We start from the raw sequence: 24570 nt of genomic DNA, 5'->3' as shown, positions 1-24570 counted from the left end.
GAGTTGATGGGTGCAGCACACCAACATGGCACAAGTATACATATGTAACAAACCTGCACGTTATGCACATGTACCCTAGAACTTAAAGTATAATAATAATAAAAAATAAATAAAAAAATAAAGGTTTCTATATTTTTTAAAAAAAAAAAAAAAAAAAAAAAACAGAAATAGTGAATTTTAGGCCAAATAAGTAACTCCAAGTCACTGGGGTGGAAAAAGGAACAATTCAATTATTCTGATGAACTAAAACTAATTTGGAGTGTAATTTTTATAAGGATGCAAAATTAGAAATGAAGAATTAAAGCTATATATACTTGTTGGTTTGGGTAAACCTACTCAGAGGTACTTAATTATTTTCAGTCCCACTTATTGGATATAGACTTTAGAAATCATATCAAAATTTATATAGATTAGGAAATAAGCATGAATTATACATATTATAAATATGTGCTTTATTCTTTGTCCTCTGAATATTTCTGATTTTCATGAAAATCTAAAATATCTGTATCTAAAAATAATAAAATAGAAGTGTAGGAATAAGAACAAAATTACCTGTGATCTGGGAAATCAATGATAATAATCCTACTTTTGTTTTCTGTCTACACGTAGAATATTTTGCTACACCTGTTTAAAGTTAAGGTTAAATAACTGGTGATGAAAATCAATTCTATGCAAATAGTTAATAGTCAAATGTATACATCAATTGCATAACAGATGAGATTTAATACCCTGAAATGGGAGTTGGAGAGTAGAAAGAAGCCAGATATTTCAAACTGCAGTTAAGAACATTTAGCCCATATAAATGTGTGGATAAAATTATTTTTATGTAATATTAAAAATTGCCAAAGAAAAATATGACTTGTGATATTCTTGTTTCTGTAAAGCGTTTCCATTTGAGCTGATGGGACATAATAAGACATGTGGAGAAGATTAGTGATTAAAAAACATTTGGACATTTGGGCTGTATTACTGTGCTCAATTAGAGTCACTCAGAACATCAGCTCTCATTTGATTAGTTTTTCAATCTTCCTTATGATGATTTTTTTTATATTTAATTCAGAAAGGTGGTGCAAAGAGGGATGAAAAGGAGGATATCATGTAAGTTGTGACAGTGATCCCAGGAGAGTTGGCTAACACCCTTTCATAAGGAAGTGTTATCACATGTGAACCTGCTCTTCCTCTCTACCTCATTACTTGCTAAGCTTCATATAGACCCTATCCTACTGGGTCACCCTTCTGGAAATGTTTTCTTTAATTTTCAACAAGATGCTGTGATGACAACAATCTGTATCTGTAAAAAGTTGTATAAAAATTCAATATATTTCACATGTGAGTGTAGTGCACATTAACACTAAGCTAATGGAAATTATTTTTATATCACCTTCTTACCAGTTTTAATTTTAATTCTGCCTCTGGTGACTGAGGTGACACATAAAGAGTATTGCCTTATAAATAGATCGACTTTTTTTATTCTTAGGATATTATTTTATATATTCGATGTCATAAACTCCTTCTTCCCCACATTTTTTTTTTATTTTGCCAGTGCCATGCTGGTTTTAATGAGCTACTTTAAAAAATTAACACTTTGTTTTAAAATTCATTCAACATTGTTACTATTATAGGTAGTCTTAGTGATAAATCCTAGTGAAAGAGCTTCTAGTTAACAGATACCTAAGATTTTTATATTATCTTTATATATAATGATTATATATATCATTATGATTTCTTCTTATTCATCCTCATAAATCTCAGTTTCAAACACTAAACATATTTAAATATGGATTGCAATACCATTTAAGAATAATTTTTAGTAATTTTGGTGAGAAAGCAAGAATGGTAGGCATAAATTCTGATTATCTTTAACTACTTGAAAGTATCATTAATTACTTGGTAACTTTTAAAATTTGAGAATATTAAATAATTGTAATATTGTTAAACTGAAGTACTGATAAATTGAAACAAGGAAATGCTTTCATTTCAGCTGTCCTAGTTGCAGAAAAGCTAAAAAAACACACAAGCATTTATTTCCTGTTTCAGGAGGGGAAGCAGATTCCTATTTATTATGAACAATACAGTGATGACATGACTTCCCTACCTCAGCAGCTCTGCTTTCATTTTGAAAGCAATAAAATTCATAAGGGATAAGTGAAAAATAATTGAGGAGCATTTTTATTTTTACTAGAGTGTTTGTTATGGCTTTACTGTGTAATATACACTAAAATGTCTGTTCACGTTCAAAGAAAAAAGATGAGAGCTGAATTTAGGTGTAGTGTGCATTCAAGCATTGAATTTGATCCTTCACTTAGTAATTGAATGAGAGCAGTATTGTGTATCAAATTTATCCTGGCTTTTTAGTTTGTTAGCAAATGGCTTTTGCTACAAAGGTTTTTAGGGCAGGGTAAGACTTAAGAAAATAGAATTCCTTTCCTCTGGAAGATGCGTGGGTGTCTGGGATTGGTGGTAGTGTTTTGCACCTTGCAGGAGAATGAGTAAGAGAAGTATTAACACTTAGGGAAAGAAAACAAAAGGCAGGAGGCTCAAAGGAGGGTTTTCTGACCACTGTCTTTTTTAGCAGGAGGAGCGGAGGGTATCTGAAAGGCCTGTTTTTGCCCAGCAGGTATCTACAGGCCTCAGAAAGTGGATCTGCGGTGGCCACTGCAGATACTCTCTCCAGAGCAGTGGTTCCCAACATTTCTGGCACCAGGGACCAGTTTCATGGAAGACAGTTTATTCAGGGGTGTGGGGGGATGGTTCCAGGATGAAACTGTTCCACCTTAGATCATGAGGCATTAGTTAGACTCTCAAAAGGAGTGTGTAACCTAGATCCCTCGCATGTGCAGTTCACAATAGGGTTCGTGCTCCTATGAGAATCTAATGCTGCTGCTCCTCTGATGGGAGGGTGGAGCTCAGGTGGCAGTTCTTGCTCACCTGCCGCTCACCTCCTGCTGTACAGCCCAGTTGCTAACAGGCCACAGAGCACTTCCAGTCCGTGCCCCTGGGAGTTGGGGACCCCTGCTCTAGCGCATAATTTCTGGACACATGTTGTATCATTTTCCTATGGCTGTTGTGACAAATCACCACAAACATGGTGCCTTAAAACAACACCGATTTATTATCTTACAGTTCTGCAGGTTAGAATTCCAAAATGGGCCTTACTGGGTTAAAATCAAGCTTTCATCAGGGCTGTGTGCCTTCTGGAGGCTCTAGGCAAGAATTCAAATCCATGTTTTTTCCAGTTTCTATGGGCTGCCTGCATTCCTTGGCTTCTGGCCTTTCTATCTTCAAAGCCAGCAATGGCAGCTCAAGTCTTGTTTGCATTGTATCAGTCCCACTCTGGGCCTTCTTCCTCTTTTTCACTCCCAAGGACCCTTGCGATTATATTGAGTTCACATGAATAACCCAGGATTCTCTTCCCATCTCAAGGTCAGCTGCTTAGCAACCTTAATTCTATCTGCAACGGTAATTCCTCTTTGCCATGTCATGTAACATGCTCACAGGTTTTTAGGAGCAGGATGTGGACATCTTTGCGGGGTTGGGGCGGATATTATTCTACCTACCACTAGTAACATAATTTGTTGATCCCTGTGTAGGTTGTACCTCAGTCTGTCTTCTTTCTCTTCAGTTCCCTTTGTTCCCCTCTCTATTCTCCATCCAAATGCTATACGGCCAAGTGTGGCCAGATTGGGGCAAAACCCTGTAAGAACATGAAGAATTAATGCACTGGGCTAGTGGCTAAGTTGTTGGCTCCTTACATTCTACTTCAATACAGCAAATATATTTCAGTGCACACTCTTCCTTCTTTCAGCAAATACCTTCTGAGTGTCTTCTATGTGCTGAGCACTGCTAAGTGCTGGGGATGGAACAGTGAAAAATATGGACTAACTGCCTGATGTCTTGGAGCTTGCACTTGGGTGGAAACTGACAAACACAGTAAGTGCAAGGCAGAGAATTAAACCAGGGCACTATGAATGAATGAGTGGCTACTGGAATTGTAACAAGGAGGGTTTCCTGAGATCTGACTGACAGTATGAAAATGGAGAAAGAACTTTTTAGGCAGAGACTCTGTGAAGAACAAAGTCATGAGGTAGGAAAGAGTTTTCTAGTGAGGAACAGAATGAAGGTCAGTGGAACTTAAGTTTAATGTGCAAGGAAAAAGATACAAAATGCAGTTTGAGGAGGAGTTAAGTGCCAGATCACATCTCTGTAAGCCATGGTAAGGAACTTGGATTCCATATGTGATGGAACAATGTTGGAGAGTTTCTGAGCTGTGGAATTAATTAAATACTTTTAAAATAATCTATTAAGAGCACTTGGCTATTGTATGGAGGATGATTATGAGATAGCAAGAGTGGAAGAAGAGGGACACTAGTTTGTAAACTGTTGTAATAGCCCATCCAACAGATGATGATGATGAGACCAAGTTGGGAGTGGAGATAGAAATAAATGAATTTATTTGAGATACATTTTAAAAGGAGATTGAATTGAGAAGACTTGACAATGGAATGAATATAGAAACTGAGGTCAGGAAGGAAATAAAGATAATTCTGAGATTTGGGGATTGAGAAGTGGTGCTATATCCTGGGTTGGGGAATCTGGGGGATGAGCAGTTTAGGGTGGGGAAACAGAGTTCTGTTTTGACCACGTTAAGGTCAAGGTGCCTATTGGACATCCAAGGTGAAGTGTCAGGTTAGGCAGTTAGATAGATATATATGTTTTGGGATCTATAAAGAGGTTGAGGCGGAAGATACATATTAGAGAGTCATTAGCACATTGATGGTATTCAAATGAGATTAATCTAGAAAGTGTGTAGATAGATAGAGAAGCTGATCCACGACGCAGCTCTGAGGTGGGCCAATACTTAGAAGTTGAACAGAGGAGGAAGAATTGGCCAAGGAGACTGAGGAGAAGCTTCTGGTAAAACCTGGAGAGTGAATGAAGACACACACACACACACACACACACACACACACACACCCCCTGAGATCGGCTACATTAAAAGCTGCTGAAAGATCAAGTAAATGAGATAATAAGTATTGTCATAGCGACGGCCATTGATAATTTTGACAAGAATAATCTCTTTGGGGTGCTGTTATAGAAGATGGATTAGAAAGAGCCGGGGGAACTGTGGAGGTGAGGATGAGACCACCACTCCAGACAGCACCAGGTGCTCTGCATTCCAAGATGATGTGCCATCCCATTATTACTTTCCCCAGGAGCCCAGTTTTTCTACCTAAACTTACTTTTATATGATACGCAGGCATTCTGTTCTTATACTTGCTGTGTACAATTAGCTTTAGAGGAAGCAAAATTTCTAAAACTCAAGACGTTTCATGAGCAGTTGAAAATTATACTAATGCTCAGTAAAAGGGGACTCAGAAGAACTCTTGAATGTGTGCAAAACTATTATTGGCACACCAAAAATTTCACAGGTGGGCAGTGTGTGGCAAAAAGGATCACTTAACCTGTTGACATTAGTATGAAGTAACACTAACTTCCTGTTTTTATGAAAATCCTAAGTGACACTAAAACTGCTTCTGTGTCTCACTGGGGACAAAACAGCTCAGCCGTAGGTGCCACTCACCCTTCATGAGTCGTGGTTAGAATAGCTGATGTTGCCGTAGCAATAACTAGACAACCATGGCACATAATAACGCTGTCATGGTCTAAATCCACAAATTTACTGTGCAAGTTTAAATTAGTAGTAATAAAGGGAATATGGTAAGGTTTTAAAGTGCTCAAATAATGTTGCCCTTGATAACAAAGGTAATGCTTTTGCAGATTTCTCATGGAATCTATCCTTGCAAGCAGGTGTTTTAAATTTTCAATGTTCTATCTTTGACTTCGTCCATGAAATGTGTCTTCAGTTGCTTTTTACGATGGCATTGACAGAGGGGAAACATATTCTTACTATATATTTGGATTCTTTTCCATTGCAGTTTGGCCTTGTTGGCAATTCTTTGGTGTCAAATGATTTTAATTTTCTGATTTAAGGCCTAATTTACTTTTGAGTATTCACATTGGCCCACGGATCTTGGCCCTGAATTAAGTGTACACGCATACAGATTCTATTACAAATAATACTTGTAGACAATGCCAAACATTTGGTGTTTATATAATGCTTTGTATTGTTATTTCAGTTTAAAGAACATGTCAAAACCTGTTATGAGGCTGACATTGTGCTAGGCACAGGACAACAATTGTGGTGTATGCCTAAAGGAGCTTGTGGTCTAGCAGGGAAGGGGGCAGAATTGGTAAAAGAAATTGATTAAAGTAAGTGTGATCATGAATAAATGCAGTATGTGGGAGAAAATAGTAGTGCAGAGAGATTGGGTGTGGTGGCTCATGCCTGTAATCCCAGCACTTTGGGAGGTTAGACGGGTGTATCACCTGAGGTCGGAGTTCGAGACCAGCCTAACCAACACAGAGAAACCCTTGTCTCTACTAAAAATACAAAGTTAGCCAGGTGTGGTGGCGCATGCCTGTAATCCCAGCTACTCAGGAGGCTGAGGCAGTAGAATGGCGTGAACCTAGGAGGCAGAGCTTGCAGTGAGCTGAGATCCGGCCACTGCACTCCAGTCTGGTAGACAAAGCCAGACTCTGTCTCAAAAAAAAAAAAAAAAAAAAAAAAAAGTAGTGCTGTTGGTTCTGTTTGGTTGTGGAGTTACAGAATAAGATCAGAGGAGATTTTCATGAAGACACTGACAGTTGAGTAAGATTTGCGCCATAAGGCTCCCCATGGGCCGCCACCCAGGGAGAGGGTAGAAGTGGCAAACTTGACATGGAGGGCATAGGGTGAGACTTGAAAAAGCATCGCGGGTCTGTCACCTACAAGTTCTTTGGTCCTAACTGCACATGGGCTGTGAATGAAATCACTCCATTTGATGAAAATGATGTAAATCAAGGTAAAATTGAGGGGACGTCAATGGAGTTGAAGAGTTGGGGTATTCAAGGGTGCAGAGTGGCTCATCACATGGTGCTGAAGTTACTCAGATGGTGACATACAGGGTTGGTTGGATTTCCTTTAAAATGAAGTAGAAGAGGAATTCAAAGAAGAGGTTGAGGATTCATTTGAATTAATTGTATCAAAATCAGGATGCCAGTATGCCCAGGAGATAATTTTGAAGGAGAATTTAATACTGAGCAGGGTGGGTGAGGACACATGGGCTGTAGGGGGTGCATAGAGCCCGAGGGGAATCAACATGTGAGAAAGACATTAAATCAGGACTTGTCTTTTGTGTTACATTTAATAAATATTAACTGAGGACTTATTGTGTGCAGTGTACCATGCTTATTCTTGGAAAACAAACTCCTAAGATAGGAAAGGAGCTACAGGGTATGAATATGGAAGAGTGAACAGCTCATGTCTCTGTGATGGTCCCTCTCCATGAGATACTAAACCCTCAACAACAGCCCTTTCATATTTTCCAGAGTGACTATTATGCAGTAGATCTTAGTGCATATTTACCCATCAATCAGATGAATAGTATCTATTCATTAAAAATTCCTATTTTGCATTATTCATGATTGTCCATTAATTAAAGCATGGTACCACAACATGCAGCTATTTATTATGTTTTCAAGTAACATTTAGTGGCATGAGAAATGCTCATGATACGGTTTTAAAGTAAGAAATGATTTTTAAAATTATATGTACAATAAAATCCCAGTTTTATGAGAGTGTGTGTGTGTGTGAGAGAGAGAGAGAGATGAGAGAGAGAGAGAGATTGAGGGAGGGAAGGAAAGAATTGTCAAAATATTAGTGATGGCTGTCTCTGGGCCATGAGATTAAACATATTTATTTTTTCATCTTCCAAGTTTTCTAAAATGCATATAAACAATTTATAATAAAAAATACTATTTAAAATATTTTTTCTCTAAAAATTAATATTCTGCCTTTAATTTTATATAACATTTATGGTAAAAATGAAAATTCTAGTAGGCCTATCACAAAGGCCTTTCTAGCTGTTCTGCCTTTTTTTGATCACTGTTTATTCTTATGAATTCCTTTCTGATCTTCATTTCTTGCTCTGTGCTGTAAATGGCAGTGGCTTAAACATTTTGGTTCACTGATAAACACATCCTCCCTCCCACACCTGAGGCAACCATTTAAAAAAAGTATTTGTGTTCTCTCTTTGTGTCACTGTGCACAGCGTTGAGCTTTGCTGATTTGTCTCTTTGCTGTTTATATCCTTATGGTTGTCATTTTCCATTCCAGTGCCCTTTCAATTTTATTTTATTTGTTATTATCGATTGTATTCTCCTTTTCTGGCAAAATGCTTATTCTAAAACACATCTGCAAACCATTCATAGCTCTGCTTGGATACAGTTAAACATTTCATTGAATGTGAGTATTAAGACTCATTCCTTTGGCATCTATAGGCCTCTCTTTGTAGTCTCTTGGTAAGCAAGTGCAACATTTGGACACAAAATGTCATCCAAAAAGTCATGTGCATAGGTCATAACTGTAGTCTACTGAGTTTAGCATCTGACTATGATGGTTGTTTTTCAAGGTAATTTCAGAAGGTAGAAATGAATGTCAAACATACCTATTTTTCTTCACTCTTTTCCTCCTTTCCTCTTTCCTTCCTTCCTTCCTTTCCTTTATTCCTTCCTCTCCTTCATTCCTTCCTCACTGGGCTGTATATTTTCAGCTTCCATAATACTCTGCTTATCACCCTTCCTCATCATTCACCTTATTGGAGGTATGTTTATCTCTGTCTCCTCATTGGAAGCAACTCGAGAGAACAGTCCACATCTCATTCATATTTTAGGCTGTCTCCTGGGTTCACATCATGCCTTGCATATAATTGGTCCTCAACAAGTGTAAAAATATATTTTACATTTAATTAAGAGTGACTTCATAGCTTTAGCAATATGAAAGATTATTATATAAAAATAGGTTAAATAATTATGCTCTGGGAAACAGGTTTCCATTAGAGAAATAGAGGGGATTTTAAGACAAAAGATAAAAATATATTTTCTAGACTGTAGGGGTAATCAAATATTGTAATAGATTACCAGGGAAGGAGGTAAAATCTCCATCCCTGGAGAGCCTTAAAAATTGGACAGAGAAAACATCTGTGAGAATGGCCAAAGCACAAACCTGTCTTGAGGCAAGTAGTAGATAGACAGAATGACAAATGGTTCTGTGATTCTTTGATTACTTGGCCTGAAGAAGAGAAGGCTGAGGGGAGACATTAAAACTACTTCAAATATGGAAAACAGCTATTATTGCTTTCCAGAGGAAAGCAAGTTGAAGGAGCTTAACCTAAAGTCAGAGATTGAGTTTACATTTTATAGTTAAGGATTTAAAGTCAGAGGTTGTGAAAATCTTGTGGAGATCTGCAAAATAAATGATATTGATTTTTTGGTGAGATCTGGAAAGTCAACTCTATGACTCGGCTGCAGTAAAAACATTTTTTACAATACTCTGAGTAGAAAGAATTATTCCAATACATTATATTGAGTGCAGAGCATTCTCTTGGGAAAGGTAAATTTCTAAAAGTAGTATTTTAAAGCACCAAGCATTTTCACTGTTTTGTGGATAGGAAGGGAGAACTGCGATGATAGTTGTGAATTTCTTCTCATCTCAATGCCTATACAAAGGGCTGTGTTAGTAAATCAGTTGCCAAAGAGTGAACAGGAGCTTCGACAGAGCTTTACCCTGCTGGGTCAGCCTTGTTTTGACCACTGAATGTTTTCTCAATGAAAATGTGGAACAACTCGGGGTGGCATGGTGGTGGTGGGTCGGGGGGCACAAAAATACTATCAACTAAAAAGGGAACCCAAATATCTATTAAAAATAAGTATTTGATTGTCATTTCATCATTCAGCCACACGATGTCACAATTGGATTTTGATTTTTCACTGTGTGTTTGTCTCAATAGATGAAGGCATTTTCAAAGCTGGAGCAGAGAGGTCTGAAACACGGGGGGCAGCAGAAGTCCAAGAAGATGAAGATACTCAGGTTGAGGTTCCAGTCGATCAGGTAATCTCTGTGTCTTAAAAAATATGTATAAGCCAATTATACTGGTTTTTTTCAAGTTTTGTGTTATCTCCTACACACTGTTTCTATACCTGTATGAATGAGACCCTCTAAGGTGCTATGTGGCTGATCAATCTTAAAAACATAAAAAAAAACCCTCCCATTCTTTCTCCTCATTTAGACCAAGTCTTTTTAAATACAGAAAATGGTATATCCTTAATAGCATTGAAGAGCAAGATGGGATGGGATTAGATATGAGATAAAGAGTGATAAAGTTTGATACAAAAGAGTATTGGTTTGGAATTTTCATCTGGAAAAAAAAGTCCTTACCCACTTAGAAAGGCATTTTTTTTAAAAAAATTATACTTTAAGTTCTGGGATACATGTGCAGAATGTGCAGGTTTGTTACATAGGTATACACATGCCATGGTGGTTTGCTGCACCCATCAACACGACATCTATGTTAGATATTTCTCCTAATGCTGTCCCTCCCCTGTCCCCCCGACTCCCTGACAGGTCCTAGTGTGTGATGTTCCCCTCCCTGTATCCATGTGTTTTCATTGTTCAGCTCCCACTTATGAGTGAGAATGTGCAGTGTTTGGTTTTCTGTTCCTGTGTTAGTTTGCAAAAATGATGGTTTCCAGCTTCATTCATGTCCCTACAAAAGATATGAACTCATCCTTTTTTATGGCTACATAGTATTCCATGGTGTATATGTTCCACATTTTCTTTATTCAGTCTACCATTGATGGGCATTTGGGTTGGTTCCAAGTCTTTGCTATTGTGAATAGTGCTGCAGTACACATATGTGCGCATGTGTCTTTATAGTAGATTGATTTATTATCCTTTGGGTATATATCCAGTAATGAGATTGCTGGGTCAAATGGTATTTCTGGTTCTAGATCCTTGAGGGATTGCCACACTGTCTTCCACAATGGTTGAGCTAATTTACACTCCCACCAACCGTGTAAAAGTGTTCCTATTTTTCCACATCCTCTCCAGCATCTGTTGTTTCCTGACTTTTTAATGATTGCCATTCTAAATGGCGTGAGATGGTATCTCATTGCAGTTTTGATTTACATTTCTCTAATGACCAGTGATGATGAGCTTTTTTTCATATGTTTATTGGCCACATAAATGTCATCTTTTGAGAAGTATCTGTTCATATCCTTTGCCCACTTTTTGATGGGATTGTTTTTTTCTTGCAATTTTTTAAAAGTTCCTTGTAGATTCTGGATTATTAGCCCTGTCAGATGGATGGATTGCAAAAATCTTCTCCCAATCTGTAGGTTTCTTGTTCACTCTGCTGATAGTTTCTTTTTCTGTGCAGAAGCTCTTTAGCTTAATTAGATCCCATTTGTCAATTTTGGCTTTTGTTGCCATTGCTTTTGGTGTTTTATTCATATGAATGCCTATGTCCTGAATGATATTGCCTAGGTTTTCTTCTAGGGTTTTTATGGTTTTAGGTCTTACGTTTAAGTCTTTAATCCATCTTAAGTTAATTTTTGTATAAGTTGTAAGAAAGGGGTCCAGTTCCAGTTTTCTGCATATGGCTAGCCAGTTTTCCCAACACCATTTATTACATAGGGAATCCTTTCCCCGTTGCTTTTGTCAGGTTTGTCAAAGTTCAGATGGATGTAGATGTGTGGCATTATTTCTGAGGACTCTGTTCTGGTCAATTAGTCTATATATCTGTTTTGGTACCAGTACTGTGCTGTTTTGGTTACTGTAGCCTTGTAGTATAGTTTGAAGTCAGGTAGCATGATGCCTCCAGCTTTGTTCTTTTTGCTTGGAATTATCTTGGCTATATGGGCTCTTTTTTGGTCCCATATGAACTTTAAAGTAGTTTTTTCCAATTTTGTGAAGAAAGTCAATGGTAGCTTGATGGGGATGGCATTGATTCTATAAATTACCTTAGGCAGTATGGCCATTTTCACGATATTGATTCTTCCTATCCACAAGCATGGAATGTTTTTTCCATTTGTTTGTGTCCTCTCTTATTTGCTTGAGTAGTGATTTGTCCTTCTCCTTGAAGAGGTCCTTCACATCCCTTGTAAGTTGTATCCCTAAGTATTTTATTCTCACTGTAGCAATTGTGAATGGGAGTTCACTCATGATTTGGCTCTCTGTTTGTCTATTACTGGTGTATAGGAATGCTTGTGATTTTTGCACATTGATTTTGTATCCTGAGACTTTGCTGAAGTTACTTATCAGCTTAAGGAGATTTTGGGCTGAGATCATGGGGTTTTCTAAATATACAATTATGTCATCCACAAAGAGAGACAATTTGACTTCCTCTCTTCTATTTCTATTTGAATACCCTCTCTTTCTCTTGTGTGATTGCCCTGGCCAGAACTTCTAATACTATGTTAAATAGGACTGATGAGAGAGGGCATCCTTGACTTGTCCAGGTTTTCACAGGGAATGCTTCCAGCTTTTGCCATTCAGTGTGATATTGGCTGTGGGTTTGTCATAAATAGCTCTTATTATTTTGAGATATGTTCCATCAATACCTCATTTATTGAGAGTTTTTAGCATGAAGGGGTGTTGAATTTTATCAAAGGCCTTTTCTGCATCTATTGAGATCATCATGTGGTTTTTGTCATTGGTTCTGTTTATGTGACGGATTACGTTTATTGATTTGCGTATGTTGAACCAGGCTTGCATCCCAGGGATGAAGCCGAGTTGATCGTGGCTGATAAGCTTTTTGATGTGCTGCTGGATTTGGTTTGCCAGTATTTTATTGAGGATTGTGGCATCAATGTTGATCAGGTATATTGGCCTGAAATTTTCTTTTTCTGTTTTGTCTGCCAGGTTTTGGTATCAGGATGATGCTGGCCTCTTGAAATGAACTAGGGAGGAGTCCCTTTTTTTCTATTGTTTAGAATAGTTTCAGAAGGAATGGTGCCAGCTCCTGTTTGTACTTCTGGTCAAATTCAGCTGTGAATCTGTCTGGTTCTGGGTTTTTTTGGTTGGTAGGCTATTACTGCCTCAATTTCAGAATTTGTTATCAGTCTATTCAGGGATTTGACTTCTTCCTGGTTTAGTCTTGGGAGGGTGTATGTGTCCAGGAATTTATCGATTTCTTCTAGATTTTCTAGTTTATTTGCATAGACATGTTTATAGTATTCTCTGATGATAGTTTGTATTTCTGTTGGATCAGTGGCAGTCTCCCCTTTATCAATTTTTGTTGCACCTATTTGATTCTTCTCTCTTTTCTTATTTATTAGTCTGGCTAGTGGTCTATTTTGTTAATCTTTTCAAAAAACCAGCTCCTGGATGCATTTATTTTTTGAAGGGTTTTTCGTGTCTCTATCTCCTTCAGTTCTGCTCTGATCTTAGTTATTTCTTGTCTTTTGCTAGCTTTTGAATTTGTTTGCTCTTGCTTCTCTAGTTCTTTTAATTGTGATGTTAGGATGTCGATTTTAGATCTTTGCCACTTTGTCCTGTGGGCATTTAGTGCTATAAATTTCCCTCTAAACACTGTGTTAGCTGTGTGCCAAAGATTCTGGTACATTGTATCTTTGTTCTCATTGGTTTCAAAGAGCTTATTTATTTCTGCCTTAATTTCGTTATTTACCCAGTAGTCATTCAGGAGCAGGTTGTTCAGTTTCCGTGTAGTTGTGTGGTTTTTAGTGAGTTTCTTAATTTTGAGTTCTAATTTGATTGTACTGTGGTGTGAGAGACTGTTTATTATGATTTCCGTTCTTTTGCATTTGCTAAGGAGTGTTTTACTTCCAATTATGTGGTCAAGTTTAGAATAAGTGTGATGTAGTGCTGAGAAGAATGTATATTCTGTTGATTTGGGGTGGAGAGTTCTGTTCATGTCTATTAGGTCAGCTTGGTCCGGAGCTGAGTTCAAATGCTGAATATCCTTGTTAATTTTCTGTTTTGTTGATCTGTCTAATATTGACAGTGGGGTGTTAAAGTCTCCCACTATTATTGTGTGGGAGTCTAAGTCTTTTTGTAGGTCTTTTAAGAACTTGCTGTATGAATCTTGGTGCTCCTGTATTGGGTGCATATATATTTAGGATAGTTAGCTCTCCTTGTTGCATTGATCCCTTTACCATTATGTAATGGCCTTCTTTGTCTTTTTTGTTCTTTGTTAAAGTCTATTTTATCAGAGAGTAGAATTGCAACCCCTGCCTTTTTTTTTGTTCTTTCCATTTGCTTGGTAAATATTCTTCCATCCCTTTATTTTGAGCCTATATGTGTCTTTGCACATGAGAGGAGGCTCCTGAATACAGCACACTGATGGGTCTTGACTCTTTATCCAATTGGCAAGCCGTGTCTTTTAATTGGGGCATTTAGCCCGTTTACATTTAAGGTTAATATTGTTATGTGTGAATTCGATCCTGTCATTATGATGCTAGCTGGTTATTTTACCTGTTAGTTGATGCAGTTTCTTCTTAGTGTCGATGATCTTTACAATTTGGTATGTTTTTCAGTGGCTGGTACTGGTTTTTCTTTCCCATATTTAGTGCTTCCTTCAGGAGCTCTTGTAAGGCAGGCCTGGTGGTGACAAAATCTCTCAGCATTTACTTGTCTGTAAAGGATTTTATTTCTCCTTCATTTATGAAGCTTAGTTTGGCTGGATATGAAAATCTGGCTTGAAAATTCTTTTCTTTAAGAATGTTGACTATTGCCCCCACTCTCTTCTGGCTTATAGGGTTTCTGCGGAGAGATCCACTGCTAGTCTGATGGGCTTTCCATTGTGGATCACTTGACCTTTCTCTCTGGCTGCCCTTAACATTTTTTTCCTTCATTTTAACTTTGGTGAATCTGATGATTATGTGTTTCGGGGTTGCTCTTCTCGAGGAGTATCTTTGTGGTGTTCTCTATATTTCCTGAATTTGAATGTTGGCCTGTCTTGCTAGGTTCGGGAAGTTCTCCTGGATGATATCCTGAAGAGTGTTTTCTAACTTGGTGTCATTCTCCCCGTCACTTTTAGGGACCCCAATCAATTGTAGGTTTGGTCTTTTCACATAGTCCCATATTTTGTGGAGATTTTGTTTGTTCTTTTTCATTATTTTTTCTCTCATCTTGTCTTCATGCCTTATTTCAGTAAGTTGATCTTCAATCGCTGATTGATCAATTCACCTATTGATACTTGTGTATGTTTCACTTGATCAATTCAGCTATTGATACTTGTGTATGTTTCACGAAGTTCTTTTGCTGTGTTTTCCAGCTCTGTCAAGTCATTTATGTTCTTCTCTAAACTGGTTATTCTAGTTAGCAGTTCCTCTAACCGTTTTTCAAGGTTCTTAGCTTCCTTTCATTGGGTTAGATCATGCTCCTTTAGCTCGGAGAAGTTTGTTATTACCCACCTTCTGAACCCTATTTCTGTCATTTCATCAAACTCATTTTCCGTCCAGTTTTGTTCCCTTGCTGGAGAGGAGTTGTGATCCTTTGGAGAAGAGGCGTTCTGGTTTTGGGAATTTTCAGCCTTTTTGTGCTGGTTTATCCTCATCTTTGTGGATTTATCTACCTTTGGTCTTTGATGTTGCTCACCTTCCAATGGGATTTTTGGGTGGATGTCCTTTTTGTTAATGTTGATGTTATTCCTTTCTGTTTGTTAGTTTTCCTTCAGTCAGTCAGGCCCCCCTGCTGCAGGTCTGCAGGAGTTTGCTGGAGGTCCACCCCAGACTCTGTTTACCTGGGTGTCACCAACAGAGGCTGCAGAACAGCAAAGATTGCTGCCTGTTCCTTCCTCTGGGAAGGTTTGTCCCAGAGGGGCACCTGCCAGATGCCAGCCAGAGCTCTCCTGTATGAGGTGTCTGTCCACCCCTGCTGTGAGTTGTCTCCCAGTCAGGAGGCCCAGGGGTCAGGGACCCATTTCAGGAGGCAGTCTGTCCCTTCACAGACCTTGAGCACTGTTCGGGGAGATCCACTGCTCTCTTCAGAGCCAGCAGGCAGGAACGTTTAAGTCTGCTGAAGTTGTGCCCACAGCTGCCCCTTCTCCCAGGTGCTCTGTCCCAGGGAGATGGGAGTTTTATCTATAAGTCCCTGACTGGGGCTGCTGCCTCTCTTTCGGTGATGCCCTGCCCAGAGAGTAGGAATCTAGAGACGCTGTCTGGCTACAGTGGCTTTGAGAAACTGCAGTGGGCTCCACCCAGTTTAAACTTCCCTGTGGCTTTATTTACACTGTAAGGGGGAAACCACCTACTCAAGCCTTAGTGATGGCGGACGTCCTTCTCCCCACCAAGCTTGAGTGTCCCAGGTTGACTTCAGACTGCTGTGCTGGCAGCGAGAATTTCAAGCCAGTAGATCTTAGCTTACTGGGCTCCATCGGGGTGGGATCCACTGAGCTAGACCACTTGGCTCCCTGGCTTCAGCCCCCTTTCCAGGAAAGTGAATGGTTCATTCTCACTGGCGTTCCAGGCACCACTGGGGTATGAAAAAAAAAAAAAACAAAAAACTGCAGCTAGCTCAGTGTCTGCCCAAATGGCTGCCCAGTTTTGTGCTTGAAACCCAGGGCCTTGGTGGTGTAGGCACCCAAGGGAATCTCCTGGTCTGCGGGTTGCAAAGACTGTGGGAAAAGCATAGCATCTGGGCTGGAATGCACCATTCCTCATGGCACAGTCCCTCACAGCTTCCCTTGTCTAGGGGAGGGAGTTCCCCAACCCCTGTGATTCTTGGGTGAGGCAGTGCCCCATGCTGCTTCGGCTCGCCTTCTGTCGGCTGCACCCACTGTCTAACTAGTCCCAGTGAGATCAGCCGGGTACCTCAGTGGGGAATGCAGAAATCATGGGCCTTCTGTGTTGATCTCACTGGGAGCTGCAAACCGGAGCTGTTCCTATTTGGCCATCTTCAGAAAAGCATTTTTTAAAAATGCCATTATATTCTTGCCTTTAGGGTCCTTGAAATTGTTTTGGTTGGAATTTGTTTTTCATAAAAGAATTGCCTGTATACATGTAAGTCAAATATTTGCTATGTGTGTATTGATTTTCTTTCTTAAGCCAGTAGAACACTGTACTTAGGAGTTGTGTGTGTGTGTGTGTGTGTGTGTGTGTATACATACATGTGCTTATAGAAGGGACTAAGTAGTGTTAATTTTTGCTAAATGATGGAAGAAATAAAAGTCAGCTATGCTTTTTAATATAATTCATCAAGCTTCCTTACAGTTCTAAGTGGAGGATTGGAGTTTAGGTGAGGAGGGGGAAATGATAATCCCAGATTCGGGAATGGGGAGAAGTCACTAGGAACTGCCACTTGTCCTCTACTATATCATTTTTTTTTTCTAAAAGCAGATCTTCTCAATTGTATTTGTCTTAACAGTGCAGCAGTGAAATTGCTGCTTGATGATTCCACAGGCATTTTCTGCAAGTGTTGCCTTCCTGATGAAAAGCCTAACGTGGTAAAAATCACGTAGATTTCAAAAATCCAATTTATTATCCAGGATTAGCTATAACTAATAATTTTTCATAAACTCCAGTTATAGGTATTTTTTTCCTGAGGGAAAATGAAACTTTAAGTCTTCTCTGAAGCCATAATTAAATATTATATTTTAAGACAAAGAAGAGTGACCATCATGTATATACAACACCTGATAGCTGCAGAAACCAAGACTAATTTATATTCCAAAGTCAAAATGTCAAATATTAACAGAAAATCACAGCCTTATTAGCAAAAGAGAAATCTCTCTGTTAATCACTTATTTAACAACTTGCAAATCTGTGAGAGGTATTTCTTTACTTTGACGTTTGAGGATCCTCAGGAAGGGGAGTTGGGAGGGAAAATTGATCTCTGATAACACTCGAACAGCCTGGGATGCATGTCTGCAGGGCTTGATTTCTTATTTAACTTGTGAGTGCTAGCTTATCAAAATGCAGGTATGCAGGAGATACTGAGAAACAGATTGGCAAAAGCTGGGCAGTATCAACAAATTGGTGTGTGCTTGAAGAAACTAAAGCCAGGTAACCAAAGGTTAGAATTACTTTCTTCTTGGACTCTCTCAGACATAACATGGGGATTGTCTAGTTTATTTGTTCGATACGAGGTGCTTATGAAGTCAGGTTACGGCCATTCTCTATGGTCTGCTGACGTTTACATCCTAAGCAGCTATATTATAAATGTCATGGAAAACTAAAAGTGTGGAGAAATTAGTTGAAAGTCCATTAGTTTCATTACAGTAAGACCAACTCTGCAACAGCCCACAATGGTGATCTGCATTAAACAATAGCTACCATTGATGAAGTGCCTACTGAGTGCCAGGCACTGGACTAGGGATTTTTATTTCTCTCATTTAATTGTGAGAACAACCCTGTAAGGGAGGTCTTATTGGAGCTGGGTGTGGTAACTCATGCCTGTAATCCCAGCATTCTGGGAGGCTGAGGTGGGCTAGATCACCTAAAGTCAGGAGTTCGAGACCAGCCTGGCCAACACGGCAAAACCTGGTCTCTACTGAAAATACAAAAAATTAACCAGGCATGGTGACGGGCACCTGTAATTCCAGGTAATCGGGAGGCTGAGACATGAGAACCGCTTGAATCTGGGAGGCAGAGGTTGCAGTGAGCAGAGATCGTGCCACCTCACTCTAGCCTGGGTGACTCTGTGAGACTCTGTCTCAAAAAAGAAACTGGATACGTCTTATCAGTCTCATTCTTTCTACCTGCTTACCTATCTACCTATCTATAAATACACAAAGGAAGTGAGCTCATGAGGTGAAATTACTTGCTCAAGGCTGTACCACGTTAATTAGAGGAAATGGGACTTAAATGCAGTCTATCCAACTTAAGGGCAGAGGAGTGATCTGAGGAGAGAGTATTACATAAAAAAAAAAAAAAAAGCCGATTATTAACCCAGAAAGGAAAAATAAAAATCCTAATTAAGAAAGGAAATATAGTCATTGTATACTACTTGTTATAGCTAGAAAAGATACTTAAATACACTCTCTCTAAGGCCATTAACTAGTTAATGTCTTTGGACTGTTTTCCTGTCATCTGAATGATCTGTGTTGTAATTTTAGTCCAAGGGCCATGAAGAAGGAAGTTGTATGTGCCTGTGTGTGAGCGTGTGTGTCTATATGTAAGTATCATGTGCAAATTGGACAAGTTATTTATCCATTCCTGAGAAGCAGATTAAGTTTTAGAAGTCAGTGTCAAGGCTTTCACTGGGAGGCCATTCTCCATGGGTCTGTTATGGTTCTGCCCATCTGGTGAGCAGAGGCACTGCTGGCCTTTGTTCTGGACCATCTCTTCAGGGATGTTTGTATAGTGAATGGCCTTGGAAGACAGAGAGAGTGGTTTCTTCTGGAACAACCATTCTCAACTGGTGATGATTTTGCCTCCAAAGGGGGATATATGGCAATTTCTGGGACCACTTTTGGTGTAGTAACTGGGGGAGTGCTATGGGCATCTAGAGGGTGGTGGCCAGGGCCAGGGCTGCTCCTAATTATCTTGCAATGCACGTGACAGTCTTCACAACAAAAAATTCTGCAGCCCAGAATGTCAATAGAGCTGAGATTGGGAAACTCTGCTCTGGGGCAAAGGCCAGATTTCTGTATTGTCCTGTATAATAAAGACAATGTCTCCCTATGGTGCACAGGTCAGGCAAGTTTACTGCCTGTTGTAAAAGACTTAATCCCATTGACTTGTACACTTAAGAGTGGTTAAAATGGTAAATTTTATGTAATGTATATTTTACTATAATAACAATATTTGGAAAAAAAGTTTGGATTCCCTAAACTTGAGGTTCTTCTCCTAAAATGCAAACTAATGTGTGCATACCTAGCCACCTTCTCATTGTGGGAATTGGGCCTTGGGTGCAAGCAAATGCTCTTTTTGCTACTGCTATTGCATGAGCAATAAAGTCCTTTGTCACTGACTCAGTAGTCTCATGTTTCCTGCCAGCGCCCATGAAACGGTAGCATGCTAACTTGTCTCTTGCTAGCAGGGTACAACTTCAGACCTTTCATAGTCCTTGATAGCCTCTCCTGGTACCATCTAGCATGCGTGTTTGTGTGTGCACATACAGGTGTATTTGCATGTTTATGTTATGCAGTGTGGACTAAACCCAGCTAAGAAAGAGTCTGAGCTCTGCCCCAAGGTCCAGACTCTTTTCATTAGTTAGAGACAAATTAATGATGATGGACCTGGTAGTACTTCCAAACCCATGGAAAAACAGAAGAATGTTCACATTCTTGCGTGCATTTAGGGACGCCAGAACAAATGTCTTCTCTCAGAGGTGAGTTTAGGTCTAATAAGCCTAAGATACCTTTTCAAAACTAACCTGTTTTGTGTATGCATGTTCCAAATCAATCTGGGATTGGCCATCAGCAGTGGAACAAGTGCCTGATTAACAGATGCCTGTGATTGCTCTGGCACTGATGACCCTGTGTCAATATGTTCTATTTATAAGATGGTGCTTTTCCAAGCTAAGGAAGTAAGAAATGAGTCTGCTCCATTTTAGTTAAGTAAACGGCCCCTAGTAATTAAGGATCAGGCAAGATAATTCACCATCTCACAAACACAGACCAATAACTATGAAATAACCAAATACACAATTGTATTTTTGGAGTTCGTTTAATTTGACAGAACCAAGTGGAAGATGGAGATAGTAACTTTGGAGTGATTTTGGTTTGTTTTATTGCTTTTCCCATTTGTAGTTGATTTTGACTAATAAAATAATGAGAATTGAAAAACGTTTTTATGCTAAGTAGTTTCATTAAATAGCATTTAACCCAGCATCATGAACATTAAAACAGTAAAATGATTTTTGTAAATTGGAAGTTGTGATATATACTTTTATTTATTTAAAATTTATTTTTCATCAGAATTATACACGTTTTTAAAAGTCAATCGGTTCAACAAAGATTATAACAAAAATAGCAACCATTTGCCACACCCCTCCTCACCACAATTCCTGTTTCATACAGTTAGCTGATTTGAACTAGTTCAGCTATTTCTCATGGAATACTGCTATATTCCTAATCCCCTCCCCCATTTTAATACCTCTGAGGTGCTTGGTTCTTATAAGTGATGGTATCTTATAGTTTAATTTAAAATGATTTTAAAAATTATTTTAATAAACTTTTTAATTTAAAAAATTCTTTTGTTTTTAGATGACATAAAAGAATGGCGATCCCTTTAATTGGATGGTATCTCAAATTTGATAAAGTAAATCTTGATTTTATTTGTTTTGATTTATTAACTTTCTGGATTTATCTTGCTTTGTATTTATCTTGATTTTGTAACTTTTTATGTAATTACTATGGAAGGTGACTATTTAGATTTTTTCCCAAACTCTTCCTCCCTATCAAAAATAGGGCCACATACATACAAACACATATAGATGCCTTTCCCTTTCTTTTTTCTTTCCACTATAATTTTGTAATACTTTTGGTTAAGTTAATATCTGTACATTATTTCTACTATGTAAGTATTATTCTTAGTTGAACCATTTAGTGTACTGTAGTTACATTTCCTTTCTTAGGTAACCCTTTTTCCCTTTTGCCCAGGTTAATAATTGTCTATTTTTTCACTTGCTTTGTTTTCTATGTACCTGTTACTAAGCCATCTCCAAACTCTGCAAGAACTTACTGTCCTCTTGATACATTCATACACATTCAGTGATACTGAAATCTTCATTTTATTTTTTTCTCAATCCCTCTGGTCAGCTGCCTCAAGCTGGTAAGTTGTTCTCTAGATCTGCTTTTCAGAGTTATCCTGGTATTTTTCTTCACCATTATTTTGAGAATTTCCTTTGCTTCCTCAGTGGATGGTTCTCTTATTTTTTTGGATTCTATGTCTTCCTCTCTCTTGGTTACACCTTCATTTTTTGTGGAACTCATCTCTAGTTGCCTCCAGAGAAAAGCTTCATAGGAGACACATTTTTCTGAGACTTTGCATGTCTGAAAATATCTTTTTTTCTCTAATCAAACTTTTCTAAGTATGGTGAGGTAAACAATTCTAGGTTTAATATAATTTCTCTCACAATTGTGAGGCGATTCCTCAATTTTCCTTTGCATTCAGAATGGTAGTTGAGAAGTTTGATGGCATTCTGTTTCTTTGAATGTAACCTTTTTTCCTTTCTCTGAAGGTTTTTAGACTATTGTCTTTGTTCCTGGTGTTCTGGAAATTTCCAATTATGTGTCTTGGTATAGGCCTTTTTGCTTATTGGACTTGGTACTCAATGGGCTTTTTAATTCTTAAAATATGTGCTTTCAGTTTTGGAAAAAAAAATAGTTTCTTTGATAATTTTCTTCTCTTCATTTTCCTACTCTTTCTAGAAGTCCAGATATTTGAATATAGGACCTCCGAGAGTGATTATCTAACTGTCTCTCCTATTTTTCATCTCTGTGGATTTTTTTTTAACTTTCTCACTTAAAAAAAAAAAAAGCCTCAATTTTTATCTTCCTTTGATTATTTCCTAGTCATTTTATTTTTAACATCTAAGAGCTCTTTCACATTCTCTGAATATTCCTTTTTTAGCATCCTATTCTTGTTTTATAAATGTGATATCTTCCCTTTTCTCTCCAAGGATTGATGTTCTATTATTTTACACTTTCCTTTCCTGTACTGTTTTTTTTTCCTTCCGAGTTTCTTTTTTAGTTTCTTTGTCTCTTTCTATATTTTGATCTCTGTATCCATATCAGAGTCTTTTCTTGGCTGTCTGGTTAGATTTGAGAGTGAGGTACTAAGGACACACTGTGTACATAGGGAAGGTGTCCTGCAGGTTGATTGCTTTTGGCCATTTCATTGGCAGACCTCCTGCAATTTTTAGTATCTGTAAGTATTGCTCTTTTGGGGTCTATATCCTTTGAGAGGAATCTTTCAATCTTTTGCCTTGTTGATAAGAACCTAGCTGTCAACATTTTGGTATCTGACTGTGAGAAAGAGGCATGGATCAAGAGATTTATTCTCAGTTTCAGTGTAGTGCCCTTGTTCTCAGCTGTACTTGAGTCCAGTTTCCCTAAGGTTCAACATCTCCAGATAATAAACCTCCCATATTTCTCAAGGGAGGTGATCTCAGGGGATCTATTTGCTTCTTTTAAAGACTCTGAGCCAATTTTTAGTCACAGTTATCTATGCCCATTATTTCAGAGGCAGATGGTGCCTCCATCCCCGAGCCACCTTTAGGTTTTTAAGCATGCAAAGTCTTGCTTCTTGGCTTCCCTTTCTGCAGTCTCAAATTTTTGCTTCCTCAGGTCTACTGTCATCCATCCATTTGCCTCACATCCATTTGCTTTACTGTTTCCCAAATTTTGTGGTTGATATTTCCTTTCCACTCTTCTATGTCCTTATGGGTTCATCCTTTTAAAGTTGACTTGACTGATGCTTTGGAGGGACATTAGAAGGGAGCTAAGAAAAAACTCACATTTGTGGATCACAAGGTCAGTAGATCGAGACCGTCCTGGCTAACATGGTGAAACCCCATCTGTACTAAAAATACAAAAAAAAAAAAAAAATGCCAGGCATGATGGCGGGCACCTGTAGTCCCAGCTATTCAGGAGGCTGAGGCAGGAGAATGACGTGAACCCGGGAGGCGGAGCTTGTAGTGAGCCGAGATCGCGCCACTGCACTCCAGCCTGAGCGACAGAGCCAGACTCCGTCTCAAAAAAACAAAAACAAAACCAAAAAACCCTCACATTTGTTCAATCTGCTGTGTTTAACCAGAAACCACTTTCATAATGATCCATTAGAGCTGTTTTCCTAGAATCCACAATAGGGTAGCCTGTGAGCAGATTTTCTATGAGGGAATATTCTTTGGCTGTTACAGGGCTGACAACATCTACATCTTTTTAGTAGGCCATGTGTTCTTCAGACTTCCACAGGCTGCAGCACCCCTATGTCTATCATCTGTCTTCAATTATAAATTTATGTTTTTTGACCTGCCCCTGGGATCATTTGAGCTGTGACTATTGGTCTACACACACATAATATAATGCCATTTTAAAGAATCTGCAGCTTAGGGGCTGTAACCAGAAATAGGTTTAAAAAGCAAATATGCCTGTTGCCCTAGTTTTATTCTCCATGTTCTGACTTGGTCTCATCATTGACTCTACCTGCAACTAATGGGGAATCAGCAGCTACCTGCAGCTCCTCTTGTGAAAGGCAAGCAAGATGAAGAACTTTTTGTCTTGCTTTTCCATATATGATAAAATATACAGAAAGATAAAAGAGGCTGTTTTCTGTGACAGGTCCCCCAAATCGACTTCAATGAAATGCATTTACTAAACAGAATTATAAAATATTTAGAACCAGAAGGGAACTGACCTAAGCTTCATATGTTGCCATTGAAGAAACAAAGCCCCACAGTGGAGAAAGCCATTTTCCCTCAGAGACATGATCTGTTGGTAGTAGAATTAGCACAGGGGTCCTGTCTTCTAGTTTGGTCCTCTCCCTGTACATCTTAAAGAAGAGAAGTGAGACGATTAGGGGCTTCTAATTAACCCATAAATGGCAACATGTTCTGAGGGCCACTCAACCTTCACTGCTGTCTCTGAACTAAAAGGGATTATGTGTAAATGGTATATTTATCATTCTTTATTTTCTTTTTTTTTTTTTTTTTTTTTTTTTTTTTGGGATTTTTTTTCCTCCCCGGGGGGGGTGTGGTGGGCGGGTGTCCCATCTCTGTACGCTCCC

At 38.6% G+C, this 24570-nt stretch overlaps 1 protein-coding gene across 2 annotated transcripts in view; it reads left to right on the top strand.

The window, feature by feature from the left end:
• Positions 1-24570, top strand: part of DCDC2 (doublecortin domain containing 2) — a 217505-nt gene that overhangs the window by 173998 nt on the left and 18937 nt on the right. For both annotated transcript variants that reach the window (XM_025382793.1, XM_025382792.1), the window contains one exon: positions 9888-9988. In XM_025382793.1, the coding sequence (XP_025238578.1) occupies positions 9888-9988 (101 nt within the window). The remainder of the gene's footprint in view (positions 1-9887; positions 9989-24570) is intronic.

Source organism: Theropithecus gelada, chromosome 4, assembly GCF_003255815.1.
Source record: "Theropithecus gelada isolate Dixy chromosome 4, Tgel_1.0, whole genome shotgun sequence".
Taxonomy (NCBI): domain Eukaryota; kingdom Metazoa; phylum Chordata; class Mammalia; order Primates; family Cercopithecidae; genus Theropithecus; species Theropithecus gelada.
The sequence above is the reverse complement of the archived record's forward strand: the minus strand, read 5'-3'. Positions and strand labels throughout refer to the sequence as shown.